Source organism: Camellia sinensis, chromosome 5, assembly GCF_055761805.1.
Source record: "Camellia sinensis isolate YWXY chromosome 5, ASM5576180v1, whole genome shotgun sequence".
Lineage (NCBI taxonomy): Eukaryota > Viridiplantae > Streptophyta > Magnoliopsida > Ericales > Theaceae > Camellia > Camellia sinensis.
Genome location: NC_138965.1, coordinates 33,811,693 through 33,839,423, shown reverse-complemented (window position 1 = coordinate 33,839,423; position 27,731 = coordinate 33,811,693). Strand labels below are relative to the sequence as shown.

The following is a 27,731-nucleotide window of genomic DNA, read 5'->3' as shown; positions in this document are numbered from 1 at the left end:
GGGAGATCATGTCTTTTTGAAGATATCACCTAGGAGGGTTTGATAAGGTTTAGAAAGAGTGCGAAGTTGTCCCCTTAGTTCATTGGGCCTTTTGAGATCCTTGAGCGAATTAGAGAGGTAGCTTATCGTTTGGCCTTTTTGTCATAGCTTTTTGGGGTTCATGATGTATTTCATATTAGTATGCTTCGAAAGTATAAGCTGGATCCATCGCACATGTTGGATTTGACCGACTTAGAGGTAGATGAGGATGCCTCGTATGAGGAGAGACCGATGAGAGCCTTGGATACTCGAGACCAAGTCTTGTGAGGCAAGACAATTCCCTTGGTTAAGGTATTATGGAAATATCATGGGGTTGATGAAGTAACTTGGAAACGTGAGTTGAAAGTCCGTGAAAAGTACTTGGACTTGTTTGTTAATGTTTGATCATGTGTTGTATTGTTATTATGTTAATGAAATATGAAAACATTGTATATGTTGTTTATGTTTTGGAAATACGAGTTTATTATGAACATTGTATATGTTTTGGAAATATGAATTGTGTATCCAGTATTGAGAGTTCGTTTATCATGTTGATGGGATTGAATGACCGGAGAATGGGTCATGGTGACGGAATTGAATAATTATCATTATGGTTGTAGTTGGTTTTAACTTAGTTTTAAAACTTGATTTGAAATTTCGGAGATGAAATTCTTTAAGGAGGGGAAGTTATAGTGATTCTGGTTTGGACCCGACTCTTGTTGTATCCCGGACTCGGGTTTTATGGTTTCATATTGTTGTTTACATCTTGCTTCCCTTGTAACTCCTTAAATTTGGCTATGGGTTTGTTGTGGTTGCGTTTGGGATAGGTTGGTTACTTAGTTTCCAAACTTTGTTGTGGTTGGTTGCTCAGTTCGAGCGGCTATTCTTGTGTTTGAGTGATTGGTCTATTGTCTGCAAAACTACTGGGAGTGTACATTCTGCACTCGAGCGTCACTTCTTGCACTCGAGCTAAACAACTTATTGTGTCTGATGCTTGAGCGGCATTTTTTGTACTTGAGCGGATTGTGTGTATATCAGTTCGTAATAGTCACTTTTTACATCACTTTTTCATCTCTTTCTCTCTCTAAAACATTTCAAAACCCTAGATCTTGAGTTTCTCTCTCTAGAACTCACATTCTCTGTCACGACCCAAACCTGCCTCTAAAAGTTTAGGACATGACCGGCCTGTACTTAGGCCTCAAACAAAATTTTCAAAAAATATTTATTAATTAATGGGGCCCAAAACGAAAGCAATTACATAAAAGAATGTCCATTGAGTAGTGCAGATATGCCAGGATCATAACATATCTAAGTGCAGATGGAGGAGTCTATACGCACAGTTCATATAACTGCAAACCAAGTCATGTTTATATACAAAAAGTTCATAACCTAGAAATTACATGATCATAAAGCGTTGAACAAAAGCCACCAAGAACATAACAAAAAGAAAGTGGCAATAAAGGTAAAAGACTCCAACTTGGGTTTAACAAAATAAGTCCACAAAAGACGCTTGAAGCTAACCTAAGGCTGACCTCCAAGCTGACCACCTATAAAACATACATGAATACGAAATGAGTCAGACTCAGTGAATAATAATAATGTAAGAAAGCATATAAACGAGCATGTGCCTTGAAAAATATGTACATAATACATGTATGTCCTTTTTATCAATACATTCCAAAATGGCTTCGGGTTCAACATAATAACAGAACAGCCTTGGGCCCAAGAATAACAGAACGGCCTCGGGCCCAATAATAACAGAACGACCTCAAGCCCAACAATAACATAATGGCCTTGGGCCCAATAATAACAGAACGGCCTCAGGCCCAACAATAACAGAACGGCCTCGGGCCCAATAATAACAGAACAACCTCGGGCCCAATTCACATGTCATTGCGGTCAAGTAACCAATCAGTTTAACCAAAGCACAAGTTGTACAATCCATATCATTCATGAACAAAAATATATAATTCGTAACTTTCAACGTGTCATTACACTACTATTACTCATAGTGATCCAGTCGTGTCATGGTCCCTTCTTACGAGTGACCTACACATCACACACAAACCAATAAGTGATGTATCTTTTCTTAGCTCCTTGATTTTCATCATTTTTCTCATTTCCCGTACGTGCGAAGGCCCCTCATCGCACGTGCGGCCTGCAGGTGCTTTTATTGCAGAATGTGAACCTTGCCTCCCCTGTTTTTCGCCCGTGCGACTGTGAGCCCTACACGTGCAGCTGTGCATCCCGCACGTGCAGCCATGAGCCCCGCGCGTGCGGTCCTGGCTCCGCTGTGCAGTCCGAAAATTCAACAAATTTCAAACTTTCTAAAGATAGTTTCAAGGCTCTATTTCAAGCAATTTCATTCCCAAAACCATAACATGTGACCATAATAAACATAAATACAACTCACTTAGATCATAGCTCACTTTAATTGCACACATACAACTCAAATTTCCACATCTCTTTCATTTCTTCCCTTTTCATGGTGTATTCAAACCTATACAAACATATATATACATATATGAGTTCAAAACATGCAAAGATCAAAGATTTGAAGGTCATTATCTCAATCTAACTCAAGACCAACTCAAAATGCAAGAATTAACTCTCAAATCAAACCATTGTAAGGACTCCTTATGAATTCCATGATGTGAATTTAAGCAAGATCATTATTTCCAAAACCCTAACTTCCATGGGTGTCAAAGCTTCATTCCAAGTCTTGATTCTAATCAATTGAGGGAAGATATAGAGTAATGTTGGTGAGTTGAATATACCTTAAGCTAGATTCCTTGAAACCCTTCTTTAATTCTTCAATTTTCAAGCCCTAGGTTGAGTTCTCTTCCCCTTTCCTCTCTTCTCTTCTTTCCTTCTCTAAAACCCTTCCCAGGAGATATTTTTATGTTTTGAGTCTAAGTGTTGGCTCAAGTATATATCTATACTAACTAAAGTCAAGCTTGTTGAGCCTAAGTGGGCTTAAATAAGAGTTTTAGCCAAATAAAGCTAAATAATTCATTCCGAATCATATTTTTACAAAAATTCATATTATGGCCTAAAAATCATGTTCATCATAACTGTAAAGTCAATTTCTAGTTATCGCGCCTTTAAACCTTTCAATTTGCAATTCAAATGTCGTAATTTCAACAGATTTTCTCATAACCGACAGATACAAATTGATAAACATGTAATACCCTCATCCCAACATGACATTTCATATTAAACATATAAACACACATATAATCACACATCTAATGAGAGATTTAAGCATATGAGAGGGTCAGGTTATTACATTCTCTCTACATTTTCATCTAGATCCATTGGTTTCTCTACCCTAGTGTCTTTGGGGAAAATGTAGAGCACTTCAAGGGTTATGTTTTGATCCAAATAAACCTTGGTTTCGGCATCTTTGTAGCTCCTCCATTGCTTTGCTTGTTTTCTCACTTCGAAGTATGGACTTTCTATACTCTCCTATGACTTTTAAATTAGTATTTGTTGATTGTGTAAATAATGTTAGGATTGGAGAATTTTAGACAAACCTGGGGTTTTGCTATAAAATCTAAAGAGGGGTTTTCAAATGAAAGTATTGAAAATGGTTATGGGTGTAAACATGAGGATGTGTTGTGTTAAATTTGTTGATTTTGACACATGGGTTGGATTTGGAAGAAAATAAAGCTTTGCCCTAAAATGTTTCAAATAATTATTTTGTATAAATAATGAAATTGGTATTGGGAATATAAAATTAGATGAATGTGTATATAAATGGTGGAGTTGGATGTGTATCATCTCTCACTTATGGAAATTTGAATAATTTATCAGTCTTGGAGATTGTATGTCTATTTAGAAATATTTGTTTTGGGCTATGGGTGGAGGATAGCTATGATTTTTGTAGAAATTGCATGAGGATTAGGTGAACTGGAACTAATCTATAATTTGTTATTATTGAATATGACTGTGTTTTAAATACATTGTATATGTATGATGTTGGGAGGAGAAAGGGAATGTACTCTATGTTTGGGAGAAGAAAGGGGATGGACTCCATTGAATTAAATTGGTCTATGTGTCCAGGGTGAAAGTCCTGAAAACCGTGCGTATACATGGGTGCCGATCCTGGGGCTGAAATTTCCGTAAAATGGCAAATGTGAAGTGTTTGTGTAATGATTATATTGGTTAGAGAACCACTGAGTAATAGCTTCAGTTGAGTTGTTTGGATAATAATGGACTTGACTCATGGATTAAGGTGAAATGAATTGTCATAAAATGAATTAAGGTAAAATGGCTTAAAATATGAAACTTGGCATAATATGATCTTGTAAGAATATGAAGGATTTTATCATGGGCATTGTACATGCATATCATGCTTATATCTTTGTTAAGAATCATAGATTGTGTTAGATTGTTTCTACTGGATTTTGGCTCACCTTATTTGGGAAAAATCATTTTCAGATGTTGAGGACATACCTCCGTTAAGACAATAGCTTGGGAGAAATTAGAGTTGAAAGCTTCTTTTGTTTATTATGTTATCATTTTGATTTAAGCCGAGGGCTTTATATGTATTGAATTTGTATCCACTTTTGTTGTAACCAGGCACAACCTTGGAAAGGTGTAAGCTTATAGGGCATATGAATATTTGTTTAACTTTCATTTCTTATTACTACTTGTAACACATGTTGTAAATTCAGGATGAATCATTTATGAATGTATAAGGCATGTGTCATCTTTTGTATATCAATTCTGATTAATGAAAGATAACTATTTTGTTTATGTCACTGTGTATATGTTGTTGGGAGTCAATTTATGACATTTATTTCGGGGTGTTATAGCCTGAAAGGTGAGCAAATAGAGAATTCGGTTCAGGCACTAGAAAGTGATTTGTGCGCTTAAGAGCAACTAGACTAAGATTTGTACGGTGTATTGGGTATGAAGTTACTTTTTTGGAAAAGTTACTCCACCGTAAAATGTATTCATACTATATGTGCTTGGCGACTAAGTAATGAGGTGAGAGAATGGATCACTGCTTTCTCACCGTGTAAGTCTTACATGTCATTATTAGTATGGCTTTCACTTTTGCACCCTTTTGTGACCTTTGACTATGTCATAAGATGAGGAGTTGATGTTTTGCTACTTTGGTATATTGCCTGCGGTTATGTATGATTTGGCCTTAAGGGACATCACTGAGAAAGCGGTCAATCCTAAACTAAATAACATGAGGGCGAATAAAAGATCAACTAGTATTACACCTCTGTTGTATATTCACTGTTGACAACTCACATGGCTCTATATGAAAGGCATATTGAGTGTGAATATATTACAAAATTTGAGAGGGTTAAACATGCTCTTCTAAGGGATTAGAGATGTTTTTGGATAGGTGTAATTGGATGGGTCTGAGGTATATGAGACACTTTTTTTTCTTTTTTTCTTTTTTCGGTTGATGTCTCTATGTTGGCTCTTTTGAGTTTTTAGTGTAGAGCTCCAACATACAGGTGTTCTCAGCGGTCGCATGGTCTATTGGCTAGTATGATTGTGTTTGATGGATAGATTGAGATAAAAGAAACGCGGTATCATACCAGCGCATGTTTGAGTAGGAGATGTTGGAAATTGGGTCACCCATGGTGGTATGACCCATGACCCATTGAGAGACCCTATTAGGAGAGATTCATTTTGAATCAATTTATCTTAGGGACAAGAGCATATAACCCACTATCTCATCTCTTAAAGAGATAGAGTTGTTGGTTATTATAACACTCCCATTATAATAAACATATTATATAGGTGATACTAATTTAACTGTACGGGTAATCTGCTAGTCTCTTTTTCATAGTCTCTCACTCATTTTTCTCTCTCTATGGAAACATAGAACATAGCCTTTGTACTATGAAAAGTGTGAGTAGTTCTCTCATTGTTCTACCCCATTGCTGGAAATTGTTCAAAGGCATCAATAGAGGCGCGTGATTCACCCACATGATCCATGGATTCTGTTTGAGCGTAAAAGGTATTCCCGAATCCACTTATTTTCACTGTGTATTATTTCTTATATTTCCTACTGTTGGGATTGAGAGGTTAAGAATGGAATAAAATGACAAATTCGTGTTAGGGTAAAATAGCAATAAAAATAAATAAAAGGGATGGAGTCGGGAGAAATAATATAGGGACTAATAAAAACTCGGTCTATTTGCACCCCAAAAATTAGGTTGGGCACTCTAATTTAATGACTTTTTCTTATTACCATTAAGCCTCTATTTAAAATGATCAAAAAGTACTTGACATTGAAAAAAGTGTAAATCAAAGTGTTTTGGATACCCCACTCATCATCAGCTCCAATATTTATTTTCTCTTATCTTCTTACTCTCTTCACTTTGTATCTTTATGCCTAACCCTAAATGCTTGAATTCATCATTTTTTGCATTCAATTTCATATTGAAATCAATAATGGATAATAAAGAAGATATTTCTAAGCAGTTTTCTATAGATAAAGTAAGTTTTCATTTGATGTTTATCGTTTTTCGTTGTTTAGGTTACAAAATTGATTCGAAAATTCAGTACTGCACAAATTAAGTTTATTCGGAAACTTATTTCCAAACAAAATTCATATATTTGTTAGTGTGTTTCTAAAATAATAGTCAGTATCTAATATCTGAACAAATTATATATGTTCAGTTATGTTTTTTCGAACATTTAATTTTCTAACTTCTTCACACTCTAATTTTGAACAAAAAAAACTATCCAGTATTAAATATCCAACCAAATTACGTATGTTCATAAACTTGTTTTCGAACAAATTGAATTTGTTCGGTATTAAGTATCCAAAGAAAATTAAAATATTCAGCTTTGTGTTTTCATACTTATAAATTTTCTATCTTCTCATACTATGCTTTAGGGTGATGTTTCTACAAGTTGTAATAAGATTTCAACAAAATGTGTAATGGATTTTGGTAGTAAAGTTGTCACTCGTGAGGTATGTTATGTACATAAAATTAATGTGTATTATCACTATGAATATTAGTTGTTATTTTTTCTTATATATAGATATTCAAGAGTCGAGAAACGTTAATTTGGTGGGTTCGTGACATAGGAAGGAAGAATATTTTTGTAATTGTTATGAAGAGGGTTGATGTGAGTGGCAATGGTTTTGTAATTGACGTCGAGTCATCTTGTTCCATCAATAGCAACAAATTGATAAAGGTATCATCACCCATGTACTATAGAATAGGACACCGTTTACTAGAGCTGGGCATAAGGTTATCTGAACCGCCCAACCCGCCTAACCCAAATCGATCTGCATACAAATGGACGGTTTCGCAAACACAATATGGTTTTACTTGTACCCACAAGAACCCGCCTGCACTTAGACTTTTTATTTATTTATAAAACCTGGACTGTTATTTCATTCATCCTATCCTAGATGAAGTTTGCAAGTTTGCAAATGTTTTTATTTTATTTAATGGGTTTGAATTGGATGAAGTTTGACAACAATTTATTGTTATTTTATTATTTCATTTTGGATTAATGTAAAAGATAAGTTTAGGATTTTTAATAATTTTACTTTAATTGTATTGTTAGGTAGTGAATGATTTTGATGATTTAGTTTAGGATTTTGAAAGATGTGCTTGTATTGGTATATGATTTTATTTAAAAGTTTAGGATTTTGATTGATTTGCTTGTGTTAGGAATTAATTTTGTTGTGTTTTTAATTTTATAAGTTTTAATTCATTAATTATTAATGTTGAGCATTTTAGAAAGAGTGTTGCTATTAGCACTCCATAAATTATTTTGAACCCCTCAATTTTTAACTTTTTTTATTACAATAATAACCTCAAATAAAATTACTAAAAAGGACATCATTAATTTTGGGACACCCCATCTCACAAACCTACATATCCACTATATCATGAATTAGGGTTTATGAGAGCACCCACCTCTATCACCACCCATCCATCTTCCTTAAATCCCACCTTCAAAACCTACCCACCCTCAAAACTTTGAAAACCCTTTGCCAACAATATTCCGGCAGTAATAGTGGCAACCATTTGACTACTTACACTTCTCCGGCAATGGCAATATTCCAGTGGTAACAGCGGCAACCCTTTGGCTGAATACAAGCCCAAACATTACTTATTTGTTTGGGATGGCGTTTCTGAACAAATAATTAATGTTCGAGAATGAAGGTAAGAACATGAAAATTTCTTAACACATTGAATGGTCAAAATTGTTAAGGTTATAGAAGTTTTCATTTTTTCAAGTTTAGGAATATAGGCCTGAATATTACTTATTTGTTCAGGAAGGCATTCCCGAATAAATAAGTAATGTTCGAGAATGCAGGTCCAAATGTGGAAATTTCTTAACACATTGAATGGTCAAAATTTTTAACACTTGCAGAAGTTATCGGAAGTAGCCAAATCCATTATCAGGTTCAAAAGTTATTTCTTGATCGTGTAGCTTTGATAATATTGTTGGGTAGTTCTCTGCTGAAGTCACAATTTTATAATATCTACCAACAAAACCAACCAAACCAATTATTATAATTTTTTTCCTGCAAGAGAAGAAATTATTACTAGAAAATTAAGAAATTATGTATATATATATAGAGAGAGAGAGAGCATACCAACTGTGACAATGGTGGATAAGGTAGCAAAGACAGTAATCACATTGACTCTTCTTCTTCTTCTTGGTGGGCTTTGTTAGGGTTTTTTGGCAGATGGCTTTTCTTGGAGTGTGGGGGTATGCATTCAATAGGTGGAATGTTTTCACAAGGATAATTTTGGTATTATTTGGGGGGGAATAAGAAATTTTGAGGGTTTCAAAATTAATAAGTGACGGCCCAAAGAAATGGGGGTCCCAAAATAATTCATAGGGTGCTAATAGCACAACTCTTTAGAAAATAGGGAGAAAATGGCTCAAAATAAATATTTACAAAACGGGAAAAAAAAAGCCCAAAAATAAATTTTTGAAACAAAAAAAGTCCAATTCGCAAACTGCCCACATATCCACAAACCTTATCCGCATAAACTGTAACCCACAATGCAGACGGTTGCGGGTTCAATTTTTTCCAAACCGCACATATGCGGGCAGGTCCAAATCACAAATCAAACCGTCCAAAACCGAACCGTGAGCACCTCTACCGTTTACAATTTTCGTATAGAAGCTAGCTTTCAAGAAGATTGTTAATGCTAATGTTGCAATGAAAGAGACAATAGACTTAGAGTGATGTCTTATTTACTGTTTTAAGTACTTCTAATGAAATATTTTGAATGTGATATAGATAGTTTTAAGTGTTTTCAATGTATTTATAACATTAAATACTATAAACGATGGTAAACATTTAGTATTTTAAGTACCAAAAGTTGTTATTTGCAATTGAGACAATTTAATATTTTTAGAATTGACTATCTTGATGGAAAAGCTGGAGCCAATTTTTTGTTGTTCGGAATTGAGTATCCGCATATGTCTCATTTGTTTGGAACTAAATATCTGAACATATTTCATTTGTTCGGTATTGAATATCCAAATGAAAAGTTGCAACAAATTTTCTATTGTTCGAAACTGAATATTCGAACATATTTTATTTGTTTGGCACTGAGTATTTGAAGAAACTTCATAGGTTCAAAATTAAGTATCTAGACATATATAATTTGTTTTGTATTATGTATCTAGATGAAAATGCTGCAACTAATTTTCCATTATTCAGAACTGAGTATCCGAAGAAATTTCATAGGTTCGAAATTTTTTTAGCACTGAGTATCCAGATGAAAATACTGCAAGCAATTTTCTATTATTCGGAATTGAGTATCCAAACATATTTAATTTGGTTGGCACTGAGTATCCGAAAGAAGTTCATAGATTTGGAATTAAATTGCTGGAGATATATAATTTGTTTGGCACTGAGTGTCCAGATGAAAAAGCTATCAGACTTGGAGTGTAGAAAATAAAATTTATGGAGTTTTTTTTTTTTATAGGATTATAATAGGTATTATTTGGCATGTCCAAATAAATAAATAAATATTTAAATTTTCAATTGGGGTGTTCCAAATAATGGGATGCTCAACTTATTTGTTTGGGTGCATTTAGGACTACCTAGAAGCTCACTAATCACAGCACTTCAGAGTAACATGTGATCATACTTTACGAGCATCCAATCTACTTATCTATACATATCTATAACCCTTAAGTTTTGTAGAAGTTTCAATATCACAATCTTAATTTTTAAAATTTTTTATTTAAAAAAAAAAAACTTAGCATTTATTGATTTGGTCAAAATCTCTTAATCAATATTTATTAACTTTTTTCAATCCACTACATGCCTGGATTGATTGATTTAGTCAAAATTCTCTGATCAACATTTAAAATCCCCTCATACAAATAATTATAGATACAATCCGTGTATAGTTACTGTAGTACCCTTTTCAACTTCTCCCATACACTGTGGTTAGTGATAAGATTGTTAAATTATTTTTATAAACAATCTTTAAAAACATAATTTATATATTAAAAAAATCTAAAATAAATATAAATATTTATAATTATCTCATGCATAGCATGGGTGATAGGCTAGTATTATATAAGAAAAATGGAGTTTCTAACCCATAAGCCTTATGAGAGCTCCAATATCTCAATCTTAATTTTCTAATTTTTTGATTTAAAAAAAAAAGAAGCATTTATTGATTTCTTCCAACCCACAAACTCTTTTGACTTCTCCCAACCCACAAGTCTTTTTGACTTCTTTTTATACCTACTGCTGCACCATTTTCAACTTCTCTTATACACTATGGTTACTGATGAGATTGTTAAATTATTTTTATAAAAAAATCTAAAAAAAATAATTTTGTATATTAAAAAAATATTTAAAACAAATATAAATTCTTATTAAATCTATCTATCTATCTGTGTATTATATAAATAAAAGGGGGTTTCTAACCACAAGTCTTGTAGGAGCTCCAATATCTCAAACTAAAATTTCTAATTTTTTGATTATAAATAATTTTAAAAAAAAATCCTCTACAACTCTCATTCAAGTAAAATAAATAAATAAATAAATAATTAATTAAAATCTCTTAATTTATGACTTTTAAATGGAAAGTATATCAAATATATAAAATAAAAAATAAAAAGTATACTAATCCATTTCAAAATTCAAATTTGAGGGGCACTAAATATGGAGAGCATTTCATTAATTTAAATTTAAAATTATAATGATTTATCCCATAATATCTAAGTTTTAAATAATGATCTATTCCACGATTTATCTATATATCTATATACTATTATAATTGCAAAATATTGTCATTTCATTAAGGTTGAAAGTTATAATTCTTTTTTCTCATTTTTTAAATTTTTTTAAAATTTTTTGTTAATACGTGTTACAATATGATTAGTCTATAAATTAATTTTATATTCTTAAAATAAAATTTCAAATTTAGATTTTTACTTAAATTATGTTATTATAATTGGAATAAGATCAATATTCATTCCTTAAATTTTGCATCATTTATTAAATTATAAAATCAAATTTCAAATTTAAATTCTTCTTCAAGTTATATTACTACAATTAGAATGAGATCAATATTCACATGTGTCATAATGATGTGTCATAACATTATTGGCCTAAATATAATTTGTTTTAAATACATGTGTTCAAATTATTAATCGCTATCAATTTTTTTTTTGTTTTAAATTTTATAAAAAAATTTATATCTTTTTAAACTATAAGGACTTGAACAATAATATTTTTTAATATAATTTTTTTAAACAAAATAACAAAATGTAAACTTTTTAGTACTTACTAAACATGGTGGATTTTGTTAGATTTTTTTTTTAATTTCAATTGTCAATTAAAGAAATTAAAATAAAGAATAAAGATATCTTTGGCTCAAATTGTTAAAAAATTACTTTTGTTAAAATAAATTAGAAAGAAACTGTAATTCTTTTTTATATTAAAACTAATAGTTCGTTATTTAAAAAAAAAAAGAAAAAGAAAAAAGAAGTGGGTTATAGGTGATAATTTATTATCCATCTTTATTTATTTTTAGATTAAATGAAAATACCATATTAAGTTTTCTTCTTACTTTTTTTTATTCAAATACTTTTATTTTGTAAGAAATTTGTTTTTATTTTATTTAATATTTTATTGTAATTTTTAAATTAAAATTAATTTCTAAAAAATCATATTTAAATTATTTATGCCATTATAAAAAGTAAATTCTTTTAATATCAACTTAGTAGTAGTTTGTGAAGTGCTACGTATATTTTTTCACTTTTGACGAAAATATGTATAGAAAAGTGGAGATATGATGTGACCTAAAAAAGATAATTAAGTATATTTTTTTACTTTTTACGAAAAGATAAATAGAAAAGTAAAGATGTGATGTGACTAAAAAAAGATAAAAAGATAAAAAAAAGTGAACTAATATGGCACTTCCCAAACAACCCTTTATTCATCCCTTTCTAAAAAGTGTATTTTTTAAATATTTTCAAGAAAAATTCTATTGGAAATCTTAAGTATATTGTTTTTTATTTTGTTCATTAATATTAAATTTTTAATTAAATTTAATTATTATTTTAAAAAATAAATTAGCAAATAATTTATATATATATAAAATTTTGTTTTGGTTGTTCAAGTTATTTGGTGTTTCTGCCCAAGTCTACTAAAATTTAATTTAAATTTTTAAATTTCTGCATAGGTCCTCACTTAATTAAAAATTATGTTGTTGAATCTTTAAAAATTTGTAAGCTCGATTCAACTTGCATGGATTGAGCTCACCTAAGTTTACAATTCTAACAAGGGAGATTAAAAGTTATATGATTAAATTTGTGACAAATTAAAAAATAATAATTAAATTGTGAGATTTAAATTATAAATTTCAATTATCTTTATTTTCATAATTTACATACAAAAATTTAAATATTTATGTTATTTTATATAAAAATATATTATTAATTTTTTTACATGTCGTCCATCGCACAGATCTTAAAATAAAACAATTTTACCATTATGTCAAAAAAAACTAACCTTTGGATCAAAAAAAAAAAAAAAATTGGATAAAAAAAAAAACTAACCCTTTTTTTTTATTAAAAAAAAAAAATCCACATGGGAATGGAGCGTGTAAGGCAAATCTAAAAGGAATATGCCATTGTAAGTTCAATACAAACTAATATTAAAAAATAGCATACCCACGTTTGGAGTGCCCAATTTTTTTTGCTTTTCTTTAAATTAAAAGAAAAAGAAGAAGAAAATTAGTGGTTGAGTAATTAAGAGTTGTTTGAAATGATCTAAATAAGTGTATTTTTTATTTTTTTATGAAAAGATGTGTAGAAAAATAAAGAAGTGATATGATGAAAAAAAGATAAAAAAATAAAAAGATAAATTATTTTTGAATTATTAAACTTGACCTTCGATGAAAAAGAGAGAGAGATAAATAAGTGTATTTTTTATTTTTTTATGAAAAGATGTGTAGAAAAATAAAGAAGTGATATGATGAAAAAAAGATAAAAAAATAAAAAGATAAATTATTTTTGAATTATTAAACTTGACCTTCGATGAAAAAGAGAGAGAGAGAAAAAAAAGAGAGAAGGTAGAAAAAAGAAGGTTCCATAATGGTGGTGTGAATGCGAAAGCGATTACACGACATGGTCTGGTCAACCTTTACTTTCAATAAACAACAATAATAATAATAAATGAATAAAAAGTAATTGTTCAAGAAATGGGAAGCTAGCTGATGTAATCTGCAGTTGAAATCTTGAAGGAGACTACTAAGCTGCCGTCACATTTGAAGCAATCAAACATTTAAAATTGAATATTTGCTTTAAAAAAAAAAAAGTCCTTAAAAGAACATTTGTGTTACACAAAAAATTGCCCAGGTACACTTTTTATTTTTTTTAATCTTTTTTAGGTTATATCATATCTCTATTTTTTTATATATTTTTTTATAAAAAATTAAAAAATATATTTATTTAGATTATTCTAAATAAAATTGTCCTGAATCCCACAGAATAATAACATACAAGGCCACATAGTATATGAAGAAAAAGAAATTATTTGAATAATTACTATAAAAAAAAAAAACTGAGAATTTGACCCTTGTAACAATATAAATCTTAAGCTTTTAATTTTGTTAATTTAAACTCTAAGTTTTTTATTTGTTTTCAATCTAAACTATTTTCCTATTTTCATTAACAAAAATTGACGAAAAAAAAAATTTAGTCATTAAACTCAATGTAGATACATATAAAATATTTAAAATACCAATTTTCATTGAGTTTAATGACTAAAACACAATTTGTTAGTCGATTTTACTTATCGGAAATAGACAAATAATTAAGATTGAAAACAAATAAAAAATTCAAAATTTAAATTGATAAAATAAAAAATGCAAGATTTATTTTGTTTTAAAGGTCAAAATCTAGGTTTTTTTTTAATCTATAATTTTTCCAAAATTAATTTAGTTATTAAACTATTATACTCCGCTATTTTATTACTGTCGAAGTCAAATAATAATTTTTAATGATATCAAAAATATATTTTAATTAACAATTCTTATAATTTTATTGTTATATAAAAGAATAATTCAAAAAAAATTATTAAATTTTTTATTAAATATTTTACAGAAATATGAGATTTACATAAAATTTATAAAGTGTAAATTTTATATCCATATAAGTTATTTGGTAAAAAATTTAATAAAATTTTTAAAATCTCTAATATATTTATAAAAAAATTACATGACTTTACAAATTTTTTTTAAAATCTCTAATATATTTATAAAATATGCTTTTTAGTTCAATAAGATAAAATATTACATCTAATTCATAATTATTACATTTTTTTTCTCACAAAAAGCACAAAAAAATTCTTCCTAAACGAGATTTTTTAACCCTTAAATAGGTGTTTCATATGTACTAAAAAAATACATTTTTTTTGCATATATAAATTTATTTGAGGTACATTAATCAATATATTTTCTCTATTTTTCTATTTCGAGATTGTTTGGGGTGTTGTAAATAAGTGCACTTTTTGTCTTTTTGAACTAAAAAATTGGGGAAGAAAATATAGATGTTTGGATTAATTTTTTGACTTTTTATGAAAAAATATGTAATAAAAAATTGTAAAAATTGATTTGTAAAGAAAAATTAGGATTGAAAGTTGTACAGTCGTAATTGTTGACTTTTGGTGAGTAGTGTTAACTTTTTAACTTTTTGAATAATTTTTTGACTTTTTTACAATATGTCAAACTTAACCTTAGTTTCTCTATTTGTCTATACATTCTTTTTATAAAAAATCAAAAAATACATTAAAAGCATCCCAAACCACCCCTAAAATAATCAAAAAGCAAAATGTCAAAAAAATCCAACCTGAACCCATAGATATATAGAAGGGGAGCTGAGATGAGAAGAGAAGGAAATGTTAGGGTTTATTTTTGCATTCATTGCTTAGGTATTAAGGTGAAGAGAAGGGTGAAGTAGTTCAGACTTCTAAACACAAAAGCACAAAAGCATCCACAAAACAATACAAAAGAGTCAAATTCAAGAAAATCTCTCTCTCTATCTCTCTCCTCCCCTCTCCGCCGGGCTTAATGTGAGTATTCACCGGAACCCTAACTCTCTCTCTCTCTCTCTCTCTCTCTCTCTCTCTCTCTCTCTGTGGGTATTAGTGTATATTTCGATTTTACATTTGCTTGAATTTTGTTCTGTCAAAAATTGTCCAATTTCCTTTGCGACGTCATTTTTGTTCATTGAATTTTTTCTCCCCTTTTTGGGGACATCTTGAGCTTCTTTTATTTATTGGTAATGGTTTACAAAAAAAATTATTAAAAAATAATAATAATACTAAAAGAAAGGGCCAAGGAAGAATATGATAGGTATTTAAAGTTTTAATGGGTACTGAGGTGTATAGTGAAGACAAGAAAGAAAGATAGCCCTCTTAACTCCTTCATACCCATATAATATACCAATTGAATATTGGGGGATTAAACTACTTGGAAATTAGATTTTCTTGAAATTTGTATGTTTTGTGTGTTTGGTAGAAAATTAGATTCTTTTTTGGATTTGAGGAATACTTGAAACAGCTCAAAATCTAAAAATTATAGCATCACATGTGATTAAAATTCGGATGTGAATTTCTTGTTAACCCTTTAAAGGTTTGAGTATAATAGTATAGCTGGGTAATTCACTGTAGAGAAGAGATTTACAAAAATGATCAGGTGGGTCGGGAATTCTAGCGTGGCCGTGTGCCCATCCAATGGCACATGATCATGTGGTCACTTTGGTCCTATTTTTATTTTTATTTTTATTTTTTATTTTTTATTTTTTATTTTTTTGTTGAACAACTGTCACATGCCCCCATTATTGGGTTGGCACATAGCGTCATGGTCGTCCCAGAACACCAGATTACTTCTTGTGGATTTAAGGGTGAGTGGAAAGGTGATTTATTGTGAGCTTGCATTCAGATGGATAGATTTGTAATGAAGGTGTTTGGGTTTAAATTGACCAATGAATATCAGTGTTGGTTATTGGTGTTAGATTGGGAGGCCTAATGAGGATGGTGAAGGAAAGACAAGTATTGTATTTTATTAGGACTATTTGCAACTAGAATCCCTCACCTTGGTATTTAGAGTGCACACATATAGAGCTCTCACATCTATCCATGCATCTTGTTCAAATGTAGATTCTTACTTCAAATTCTCTTCTAAGCTATACCCTTTGGATGATTAAATACCATTCATTTGGAAACCGTCAATCTAAATGCAATCTAAGGTCCCATTTGATTGCAATGTTTCTTAAATACCGTGTTGTGATGAATGATGACTTGTGTTTTTATTCCTAAGTTATCTATTGCAATAAATGATGAGTTGAAAGGTTGTATCCCTAGGGCTGAGGGCCAAAGGCCAGGGGAACCAGTTTCCTTCTGTTATTTACAGTGATTAAGTTCTGTTCAAGGCTTCTGGAATAAAAGATATGTGGCTGTGACAGATTCCACCTAAGAAATACTCAGTCTATCATTTTTGTTTTAGTAATTACTGCTATTTAGTTTTGGGAACTTCAAATTGATCAAAACCATTCACTGGTAGTAGTAAGTATCTGGGTGCTTTCACTGCTTTATGAACTCTTCTGTATGCGAGGTTTTCTTGTGCTGCCAGCCTGCTTCACTGGCAAATCATGTACAAAACCTTCTGAGCTGGGGTTTTCTTGTTCTTATACCAATGGAAAACAAAATACAAAATCTCATCTCCGAGGCTTCAAGTAAGGGGATCTTCCCTGTGAATACTTGGAACTACATCTTATGTTATTTACATCAAGAGCTGATTATTACAAGCCTTTGTTTGGTAGGATTTTAGTAGAATAGAGTCTTAGACAAGCCAAAAATCTACTTTTTTTAATCCCTTTGGTGGATTATGTAAATACTCCTTGGTTTTGAAGTATATTAGTGTAATGGTTTCTTATTTGTGGAAAAGGTGACGTAGCTCACTAAAAAATAAAATGGTGAGACAGTGAGCTGCCCAACAGTCTGCATTTCCAAAGACATGGTGTTCTTGGTATGACTGTCCAAACTACTGCTATTGGTGGATTGTGGGTTTATTATCACTTTCATTGATGAAGAAATTTTCTGTCTATACACATTCCCTCAAACTGCTTGCTGGCATGGATGAAAATTCTAAATTATAGAACTATTCTTGGACCTTTTGTTACACATTTGGTATCACTACTGGCTGACATAAATCTTTGATATGAAAACTGGCTGCTGTTGGCTTCTTGATGGGACAACTGATGGTTCCCTGGAAAACCCAAGATCAATAATATTCTTGTCAATAATCAATGAATATGCTCTGAAAGTATCGCAGCTACTCCACAGAACCTTCACATTAATCTTTCTAGTTTCTCCAGACTTAAAACACACACACACACGGAGGAGAAGAGTAAAGAAAGAAGAATACATCTGGTTTCTAGTTTTCTTTCATAAATGATGCAATTTGTGGTAGACTGCTCCAATTTTATTCAATATAAATATCATATGTCGTGTGTTATATTCTGTAGATGAAATTCATCTCTCTGTTGCATGTTCATTTGCCAGTAACATTTGGAAGAGTAAGTTGAAATGGTTTAGTAATTGGATGTTTGGGCAATGATAACTGGAGAGTCAGATTGAGCTATACTAACTGCTTGAGAGATTAGTCTCTCCTTTTTCACTAAGAACACTAGCATTTGCTGGTCCAATTAATTGAGATAATTGATACCCTCATACATGCACCATCTGATATTGGCTTATGCATTTTATGGCTTAAAAAGAGATAGAAAAGGAGGAGGGAGTATAAGAAGTATTGGTGGGGTGTATGTTACCTTGTAACTCTCATAATCCTAAACTATTAACTCTCATAATCCTAAACTATTGAGCTAATTTGTAATTAGAGACCTGGGGTAAGCTTGACATAAACATGTCGCTTGCATTATATTAAGATGTGGAAAACCATAGGGTCAAGCATGAAAGATTTTGATGTTCTAGTTACATCCTTTATAACATGTGGTGAAGTGACATTTTTGTATTGTATCTAATGATTCACACTGTTGGGCCTATGTAGTTTCAGTAGTCCTGATTTAGAAATTGTTTTAATATTTTGTCCTCCTTGTGTGCTTGATTTTGGATTATTCATAGTTAATATGCAATTTTTTTTAATTGAAATCTGAATAATGTACACATGCATGCCTTTGTTGGAGCTAACAGCACATTCATGTTTTATTGACAGATTTCTGGTGTCTTTGTGAAGATGCCAGATTCAGCTCAGAAGTTGGAGAAAGACAGTTTGAATGGTGAGAGTCAAGTGAGGGAAGATAGTGAGTATGTAAGATTGGTTATCTCAGATGAACCAAGAGTAGCTGAAGCTGATACCTTACCTCAAGCTCAAACAAAATATAATTGGTGGATCAAGACCATTTTTTGGTGCTTTGTTACTATATTAGTTCTTCTCATTTTTGTGAAATGGGGAGTACCATTTCTTTTCGAAAAGGTACATATACTGGCTTCTTTTTTTTTGTGTGTGTGTGTGTGTGTGTGTGTGTGTGGTGAGTTACCATATGTACATATCAAAACATGTGATAATGTCAACATCATTCGTTCTTTTCCATATATCAGTATTTTGCCCCCAGTTAGTATTCACGAATCACTCAAATGTGCAACTGCGAGCTTGTGATCGGATTTCTTCCTGTTCATTGCAGGCATATCACGTGGGAAAAGTAGCATTTGGTTTTGAATATTATCTTTATCATTTATTTAAATTTTGGGCTTTTATTTTTGGTCCCTTGGCATCATTTGAAGTACTTGAATTTTGCACATTTTCCTTTTTGTTTGCATACTCCATACAATTATCCACTTTGTATGGCCATGGCATCTTGTGTGGGGTTAAATTCTCATAGAGGGTGTCAAGTGCTAAAAGCCTGAAACTATCCACGTTGGTGGAAAGCATGTTTCAAGAGAATAATATGCAGCTAGTTACTAGCGGTTATTATTGTTGTTTTTGTTGTTGTTTGGCTTTTTACTTGTCCTGCATTCATTACTGCTTTCATTACGATCACCTTTTTTGCTGGCATTCAAGTTTCTGCATAAATTTTATAACAGACATATGATATTTCAAATGAATGGGAGCACATAAGCACAACATGAATTAGATGATTGGAGGAAGGTGTTTGGAGGTTCCATGAAATCTGAATCAGCAGAACATTTTTATTTGGCATTTGAACCCAGATGTGGTACCATGTGGTATATTTTAAATTTGTAATGGGGTGACCTCAGTTGAAATTATATCAACCATGGGTCAAAGTTTGTTTCAATTGTGTCCCTAGGTTTGCCTGTTGTTTTGTTTTTGATAAGTATGTTCTCAGGCTTTCTTAATTGAGGAAAGCTTTGGGAATGCGACAGTAACTACTTTAAATTTTTGGAATTTTCTTGTAGCAATTGGAGACATAAAATAGAACTTATACTGTTAGGAGGATTAGCACAGAAATTATGAACTGACTGCTGTGCAGATATTTTCTCTCTCTCTCTCTCTCTCTCTCTCTCTCTCTCTTTTTTCTTCTTTCTTTTTTTGTTTTTTTTTTCTTCATATTTTCCCCTTCGTGGATAAGTGAGGTTATTATGTACTGGAAAATGAAGTACAAAACTAAGAGATACACCCTTGCAGTTGAGTTCTAGGAATTTTATCTTTGTGGGTGTCAAACTAGGATCTTAATGGTAGATTTTTTTAAATATTTTATTCATTGAATAGTTGCTATTTTAGACATTAATAAACTTAAGTATTATCTTTTAGATATGTTGTACTAGGAAGCAAATTTATTGATTACTCGTCACAATTAAGGTACTAAGATTAGTATAGTTTTTAGTGATTGTGCATTATATAAAACCTTATATGAGAATTAAGGAAACTTGAGCATTTTGTTAAATATTACTATTAGTGAAGACCTTTTGTTGAATATTAGATTTTCTTACTACTTTTAAGTTGGTGATGCATCAATACAAAAATACAGGCATGTTATAGATAAAAAACAAAGCCCTTCTATTAAATTTCTGAGTCAAGATTTGTACACATACATACATATATATTTGAAATTCAAAAAAAAAAAAAAAAAAAGGAAAAAGAAAAAAGAAAAACATATTGACCTTTGGTTATGAATATGTGATTGTTTGTGTCAAGTTGCATTGACATTGACTGATGTTACTATTACTTGCTTTTAACACTTGTGACTTTTTAAATTCCATTTCAGGCTCCTAAATTGGACACATTTGTATTTATTTGATGGAAGTGTCTCAAATCTTAATTATGTTCTCAATGCTATATTATTTAGAGTATTTCTGTTATGAAGAAAAAATAAAATTGAATTTTACCTATATGGCAGCACTAAACCTTGAATTTATTCATTTTGCTGTAGGTTCTCCTTCCAATCTTGCAATGGGAAGCCACTGCCTTCGGTCGTCCAGTTCTTGCTATCGTACTTGTTGCTTCTTTGGCAATATTCCCTGTACTCTTAATTCCTTCTGGTCCTTCCATGTGGCTCGCTGGAATGATATTTGGTTATGGTCTTGGATTCGTTATAATTATGGTTGGAACAACTGTTGGCATGATCCTTCCATATTTGATTGGATTACTCTTTCGAGAACGAATTCATGTAAGAAGACATCAATAGATTCATAGTGATGATGACGAAATTGAATTGTCATACTTACTTTCAATGCCCTTTCTTGGTTTCTCTTTTTTCATCTTTCACTTAATCACTTGTGCAGCAATGGTTAAAGAGATGGCCTGAGAAAGCTGCAATGATTAGACTAGCAGGGGAAGGGAGCTGGTTCCATCAATTCCGAGTGGTTGCACTCTTCAGGGTTTCTCCATTTCCATACACAATTTTCAACTATGCAATTGTGGTGACGAGTATGAGGTTTTGGCCCTATTTATGTGGATCAATCACTGGAATGGTTCCAGAAGCCTTCATTTACATCTACAGGTTAGTTTTCTGAATTTTCTATGTAGTAGTTTTTTTACTTCTCTGGTTCGAAGATAGAATAAATGATACAGGGTAGTAGGGTGTCCAAAAAAAGTCATTGCATTGATGTTAAAATACGAATCAGCACGAGAACTGTCTGATGATCTTTGAGGCATCACATAACCTCCACTTGAACCCTAGACTATACTTTTCAGGGGTAGGATCATATTCGGGGATGCATAAACCCAAATGATTGCTTCAGTGGGATTCTTTTGGGAATTGTGTTTTTTTTTTTTTTTTTTTGGGTGGCTTTTTTTAGTTTGATTTCTTTTCGTCTTTTGTAAAAAAATAAAAAAAATAAAATAATAATAATAATAAAAAATTAGAAATTGACTCAAATGACTGTACTTTTTAGATTAATCTCGACTAGATGATCTTAAAAATTAAAAAATGGATTTTTTTTTTCTAAAAAAAAAAGTTCAGAAACAACAAAAATTTGGCTTTTTAATAAAATTTGGCTTATTTTTGTTTTTAGTAAACCTTTTTCAAAATTGCCTCAAATTGTTATAATTTTTAGAATTGTCTAGTCAAGACGGACCCAAAGTGGGAAAAAGTCCAAGAAAAGTCAAAAATAAGTTGACTTTTTAGTTTTGCCAAATGAATATATACTAGCGGAGTATAGTTGTTGCTGATGCCTATTATTTGTGCTAAATTGTGGTTTATCCATTGCTTTTTGCTGTACTTGCGTGCAGTGGTAGGTTAATAAGGACGTTTGCAGATGTGAAGTATGGGAACCAACACTTGACTACAGTGGAAATTGTTTACAATGTCATTTCCTTAATTGTTGCAATCATTACCACAGTTGCTTTCACCGTCTATGCAAAGAGAACTCTGAATGAACTTAAGGGGGCGGAAACCACTGGCACCAACCACAGCAATAGCAACTTAGAGATGGAGAAGCTTCCACTTGAAAGGCCTAGGCATCTGGGTATCCTGGCATCCTTGTCATAGCTATAGCCTAGGACGGGTCGCTTTTTAGATTTGTTGAGTGTAGATAGTTTAAGGTCGTGAGGGTTTCTGTGTTAGATCCCTTGTATTTGTAATTAAGAGGGGGAAAAAAAATGAAAAGAAAACACAATATTCTGTAATACCATAAAATTGGAGAAAGGATGTGTGAGTATATTGGTGAGAAACGATGCGTTGTAGTAGTGCTTTGAATGACAAGGCACCCTTCCAAAAAAAGAGAGCAGTCAAGAGTTGAGATTTGAAGTTAAAAAGGACTTTGTTTTGGTATCTGCATTCGGACTCGAGTGATGACACCTAAACGACATCATTTTTTACTTTGCTTTGTTTATTTTAAAGCACTACAAAGAATGCACTACAGAGGATTCAATTTCCAATATCTTGAGGGTGGTGTGGTGGTCTCAACTAATGCTATTTGATGATCCAAAGGTTACTAGCAAAAAATCTTCTCATTTTAATGCTAGCCAAAGTTCAACTCAATATCCATTGAAAATTCTACTTCCTACCTGGATGAACCATTGATGCCAATTGCAATTGGCATATCTTTGGTGTTTTTGTTATTTATTTATTTATTTTTGAAATGGTTGTTTCATGTTTATAAATTCTTCTTAAATTAGTTAATAAGCAAGAAGGTTGTATATGCATATTCATATTGTAGTTTTGAAGAACTTGTTTTTGGTAGTTTTGAAGCACCTTTCAAGCAAAATATAAACCGTATGTTCAATGTAAAATCAGATTGAGAAAAAGACACATCAATGTCAAAATCACTGCAAATAACTGGCTGTTCTATTATTGCTCATAGGATCCCAGTATTACACAATTAGTTGGAAGTTTGGTATCAGATTACAAAGGAGAGTGTATTATTGGCTCAAGGAGCTAAGGTTGTAGAAAAACACTTAAAATGGAAAAGTATAGTTTCTCTCTCCTTTGAAATCGAACCCAGTTGACTTACAATGTAGGGGAAGTTAACATTCAGTTGAATCTAATTTATTATATGCAACCAAATTTTACCAATATTTTGTTTCTTCGAAAAGGGGAGACTTGAAAAAGGTAAAAGATTACTTCCTTCTTAATAATTATTTACTTAATCGGTAGATAGGAGCATATTATGAATCAAAATTATAGGGAGTAATTATATGATCATTTTTATTCATTTTTGTTCAAGAATGAAATCTTATTGGAACAATCCATATATAGTTCATCCTTCATAGCCATATAACATCTCAAATCTAATGTAATAGGAGGAATTGAGACAGTATTTTGTAAATACATAATTATCTATGTCAACATTCACAATCACCTTCTCCAAACACAAATTGAAGTGTGTGGGATTGATTTTTTTTAATGACCTTTTTGTTAATATTTTTTCATCTCTAATAAACTTAATTAATTTTTTTTTTTTTAATCTTTACACTTTCAGATTCTATTTCACTAAACAAATTAGAATAGTAAAAAAATTTCACTTATGTGTTTGGTTGGGAGATTTGGGAATGGATTTGGAAAGGGAAATAGAAAAGGTAGGTGAAATGTGAATAAATCATGCCTATATTTCACATAATTTCACACACCTTTTCCCTTTCCCTTTCCAAATCCCTCTCCAAATCCCCCAACCAAACACACTATTAAGGGAAAAGTTAGCTTTTGTGGCCTTTCGTTTTAGTACTTTTTTTAGCTTTTTTTTTCTCTTTTCATTTTTTGTACTTTTTAAATCTTTGTACACTAGACGAATCTGAAAAGTTCAAAAATAAAAAATAAATAATAAAAAAGTAACACAAATTTGAATTTTTTTTATTAAAAATAAGAAAATTTTAAAAATAAAAATTCTAGCCCAATCCCAAACTCATTGAGTAAAAAAGCTTTTTAGAAGCTCTTTATGAAATAACCATTTCCTTGTAATGGTAAATAATAATTACATTTGTAAATACAATTTTCATTGTTTTTTAAAGTAACCAAACAGTAAAACGCATATTATGAGGAATCATCATTTCATCACCTTATTGAACCAAACTAAGCATCAAAGTCATTCCATATCGATATTTTGAGTTTGTGTAATAAGGTCCCAAAAAAGAGGGACCTTCCGAATCTTGTGGATCATAGAAATGGAATATTTTCATTAGTAAAAACTTTGATTAAAACATACTGAACTCCATTCTAAAAGGCAAGCAACAAACTGGCTGGAGAGAAACTGCAATATTGCAGTCTACCAGGAAGATGCACACACCCAAACACCACACACAACACGCGCGCAGGGGGGGGGGGGGGGGGGGAGGAGAGAGAGAGATTCCTTCATTTACTTTGAACAAAGACAAAAAATAATTGTACAATTGGGAAGAGGCATACCAAACGGATGCTTCCGGTGTAGGATTACCATAGCACAGATACAACCATTTACACCTGTGCTTAAGCTCACAGAAGCACTAATCTCGCCAATCTCCTAAGCCTGGCCACTGAAAATGAAGAAAGTGAAATCCACTTTCAACCAGGTCAACTTTTCTCACCTCGAATGAGATGAGATATTATATTATACACAACTAGTCAGTCAATTATGCATTCAAGGCCGGGATTTTGGTGGTATAGAAAAAGAGTTGCCAGAGTCAATTGGTGTATGCATAAGCGGATTCCATCTGTCAAAAACTATTCGCCCACCTCTGCCAATCCTACCATGAAAGTTATATGGGCGTCCAGATCCACCATTCTTCATCAAAGAATCTGATGGTGGCACAATGCCTGCAGCTGCCAGTTTTCCTGAATCTAGAGGTTTAGTGAACAGAAGAACAGGCTCAAGCGGATCCTGCATTAATCCAATGGAATGCATCGAGTAACTATCATGTTATTTACCATGCCATGAGAAAAAAAAAACACTGCAAATTCTGCAATTAACAGTTTTTCCTTTTTAATCCATTTGACCATTTCAAAAGTGAATGAAGGTGGAATGAAAAGATCAATTCCATTAAAAATGTCCATTATCATGTTTGGTTCACCGAAGAAAAAAAAATGATAAAAAACATGTACTGCAAATAAAATCATTATTCACCATTACAAAAAATGTCCACATGGAGGCTAATGAATGATCATTCCACTTTCATTCCAATAAACCAATCGCAACATTAAAGTTAAATATTATGTTTATTTGCAATAATTAGAGAATCCCTATGTATTACATGGATGACCAATGTGTATCACATCAGTGTTCTAGAAGGTCCATGGGTGGTCTATGAGTGTCAGGGACTCGGGTAGAGGAGAAGACATAGATCCCCTACATTTGTAGTCTATTGTGTTCTCAATAAACTCGTGTGTTTCTTATATTTGTGATCCCATTTTCTCCTTTGTAATTTTACCTCCTAAGTGGTTGATATTAAATCAGTGATTGTCAGGGTACAGCAAAAATGTTACACTATCCAATACCTTCTTCCCATTAAAATGTTAAAAATTCCAAGCTGTAATAAGGAAAGGAAGCACAAGGGAAAAGAAAGGTGATGTGGTGAACGAAATAGGCACATACCAATTTATGAAGCCATCCATAGGGGGTACTCCGCCGTCTGAACTCTCGCTTCATGCTTTCCACAGAAACCATAACCAGCTTGGAGTCCATGAAAGGCATATTCTGCACAGCAGCAGGTCGTGTAGGGGGACGTCTGTATGGAACATCATCCAAGTCCATAAATTCCTCCTCACTCGAACCAAACTTTCCAGGAAAGGATGACAATCCAGACAGAGCCATGCTGTCTTCAAGGAGCTCAGTTTCATGCTGAAACCCATAAAGATTCACTCACACCAACCATTTACAGAGTAAACCAAAACAATCAACATGACCAAAAAGCTTGAAAATGCAATAATTATTATTTATACCAATGATCACTAGGAATTTGGTAAACTGTCCTATGAACAAAAATTGTCAAAGTTGATAACCAAACCAAGCCTTAAGTCACATCAAAATTGTCAAAGTTGATATAAATATATATATATATATATATAATGCATTCTACTATTTATGCAAACACCTTATAATAAAAACTCAAGGGAGTCATCTATACTATTTTCTATAATATTATACAATGTTTAAAAAACCCAGACTGCTGGTTAAACCAGAAAAGGAACCCCGGGTTACAGGCTAATGGTTCAACTGTCGAGCCAACCAGAATTGAACCGTGACGTTATAATTACCTCATAACTATATTAAATAATTTAAAATTTTAATATATATATATATTTATATTGATTATTTGTAATGAAAAAATATTATTTATGCTTGTGAATAAGAGAAAATGCAAGAAACATTATATATGTATAACATATACCATATATTAATAAGGTTCAGTAATGATTCAGCCATAAAACATTTGCTTTATCAAGCAGAGGTGCTTGTTTCGAGCTTTTGCAAAATGGTCTTTGCAATGTTTGTAATAGGTGGTCTCGTGCACCAGAGCTTGGAGGTTTGGCCAGTTCCTTGAACATACTTCCGGTTCGTCCGGGTGACCGGTTAAACCGTGAGTTTAGCCGGTTTAACAAATATAGACCGGTTTTCAAAGTAAAGCGGGTTTAAGGGTGTATCTAGACCAGAACATAGACCGGTCAACGGGTCAACTAGTCAGTCCAATTTTCAAAACATTACAATTACATAAAGCCAATTCTTGAGTTGGTTGATGTCACGGTGTTTTTTCTCCGAAATACCTTTCACCATGTAACTACTATCCAACTGCTTCAAATAACTGTCATTATCAAATTCAATTGTTTAGGGTTAATTACTCACAGGTCATGTTATAAGGATCTATACACCATTAAGTCCCAAAAGTGTTTTTATAGATCAAAAAGTCCTAATAGTTGGACTTAAAGACTTTTTGTGATGATTTTATGAATCTATCGCTAAAAACTAACAATTAGTGATGATTTTCTAAATTTGTTACTAAAAAAATGACAATTAATGACTCTTTTGTAACTATTTTCTAAATCTGACAAATAACAATTAGTGATTTTTTTATGACGAATTTGTCAAACTGTCGCTAAAACCTAACAATTAGTGACACTTTTATGAAAACGCCACTAAAAAATAAAAATAAAAAAAAATAAGATTTTGTGGTAACAATTAAAAGTGAACAAGACTTTTTGATGCACCAAAAAGTCCAGAGAACTTATTGGTGCACCCATCTTCTTAATAGGATTTTTTAGTCAGTTCCCCTCGTTTTATATAAAGCATCAACACTATGTGTGTGCCCTCTTCTAATTATGGATAATGAAAAGGC

General features: G+C 31.7%; 2 protein-coding genes across 2 annotated transcripts in view; one reads left to right on the top strand and one right to left on the bottom strand.

Annotated features, from left to right (window-relative positions):
- The first annotated feature begins 15,304 nt into the window (after positions 1 to 15,304).
- On the top strand, positions 15,305 to 22,868 carry LOC114287508 (uncharacterized). Its single transcript, XM_028230887.2, has 5 exons — positions 15,305 to 15,580; positions 18,744 to 19,004; positions 20,920 to 21,156; positions 21,272 to 21,489; positions 22,221 to 22,868. Exons 2-5 carry the CDS (start codon positions 18,765 to 18,767, stop codon positions 22,477 to 22,479), a joined length of 954 nt encoding a protein of 317 aa, XP_028086688.2. The 5' UTR covers positions 15,305 to 15,580; positions 18,744 to 18,764; the 3' UTR covers positions 22,480 to 22,868.
- Positions 22,869 to 24,762: 1,894 nt separating this feature from the next.
- LOC114287498 (uncharacterized) overlaps positions 24,763 to 27,731 on the bottom strand; it is a 30,977-nt gene continuing 28,008 nt past the window's right edge. Inside the window, exons 12-13 of the mRNA XM_028230879.2 lie at positions 25,994 to 26,239; positions 24,763 to 25,282 (exon numbers count right to left, since the gene is read on the bottom strand). Of these exons, the coding sequence (XP_028086680.2) occupies positions 25,043 to 25,282; positions 25,994 to 26,239 (486 nt within the window). The 3' untranslated portion in view covers positions 24,763 to 25,042. The remainder of the gene's footprint in view (positions 25,283 to 25,993; positions 26,240 to 27,731) is intronic.

Bases quoted from the DNA above. Each gene is read 5' to 3' on its own strand.
- LOC114287508 (XM_028230887.2), top strand. From the start codon at position 18,765: ATGCCAGATTCAGCTCAGAAGTTGGAGAAAGACAGTTTGAATGGTGAG. The intron at 19,005-20,919 runs GTACATATACTG...ATTTTGCTGTAG, and splicing joins TACCATTTCTTTTCGAAAAG to GTTCTCCTTCCAATCTTGCA. The intron at 21,490-22,220 runs GTTAGTTTTCTG...ACTTGCGTGCAG, and splicing joins GCCTTCATTTACATCTACAG to TGGTAGGTTAATAAGGACGT.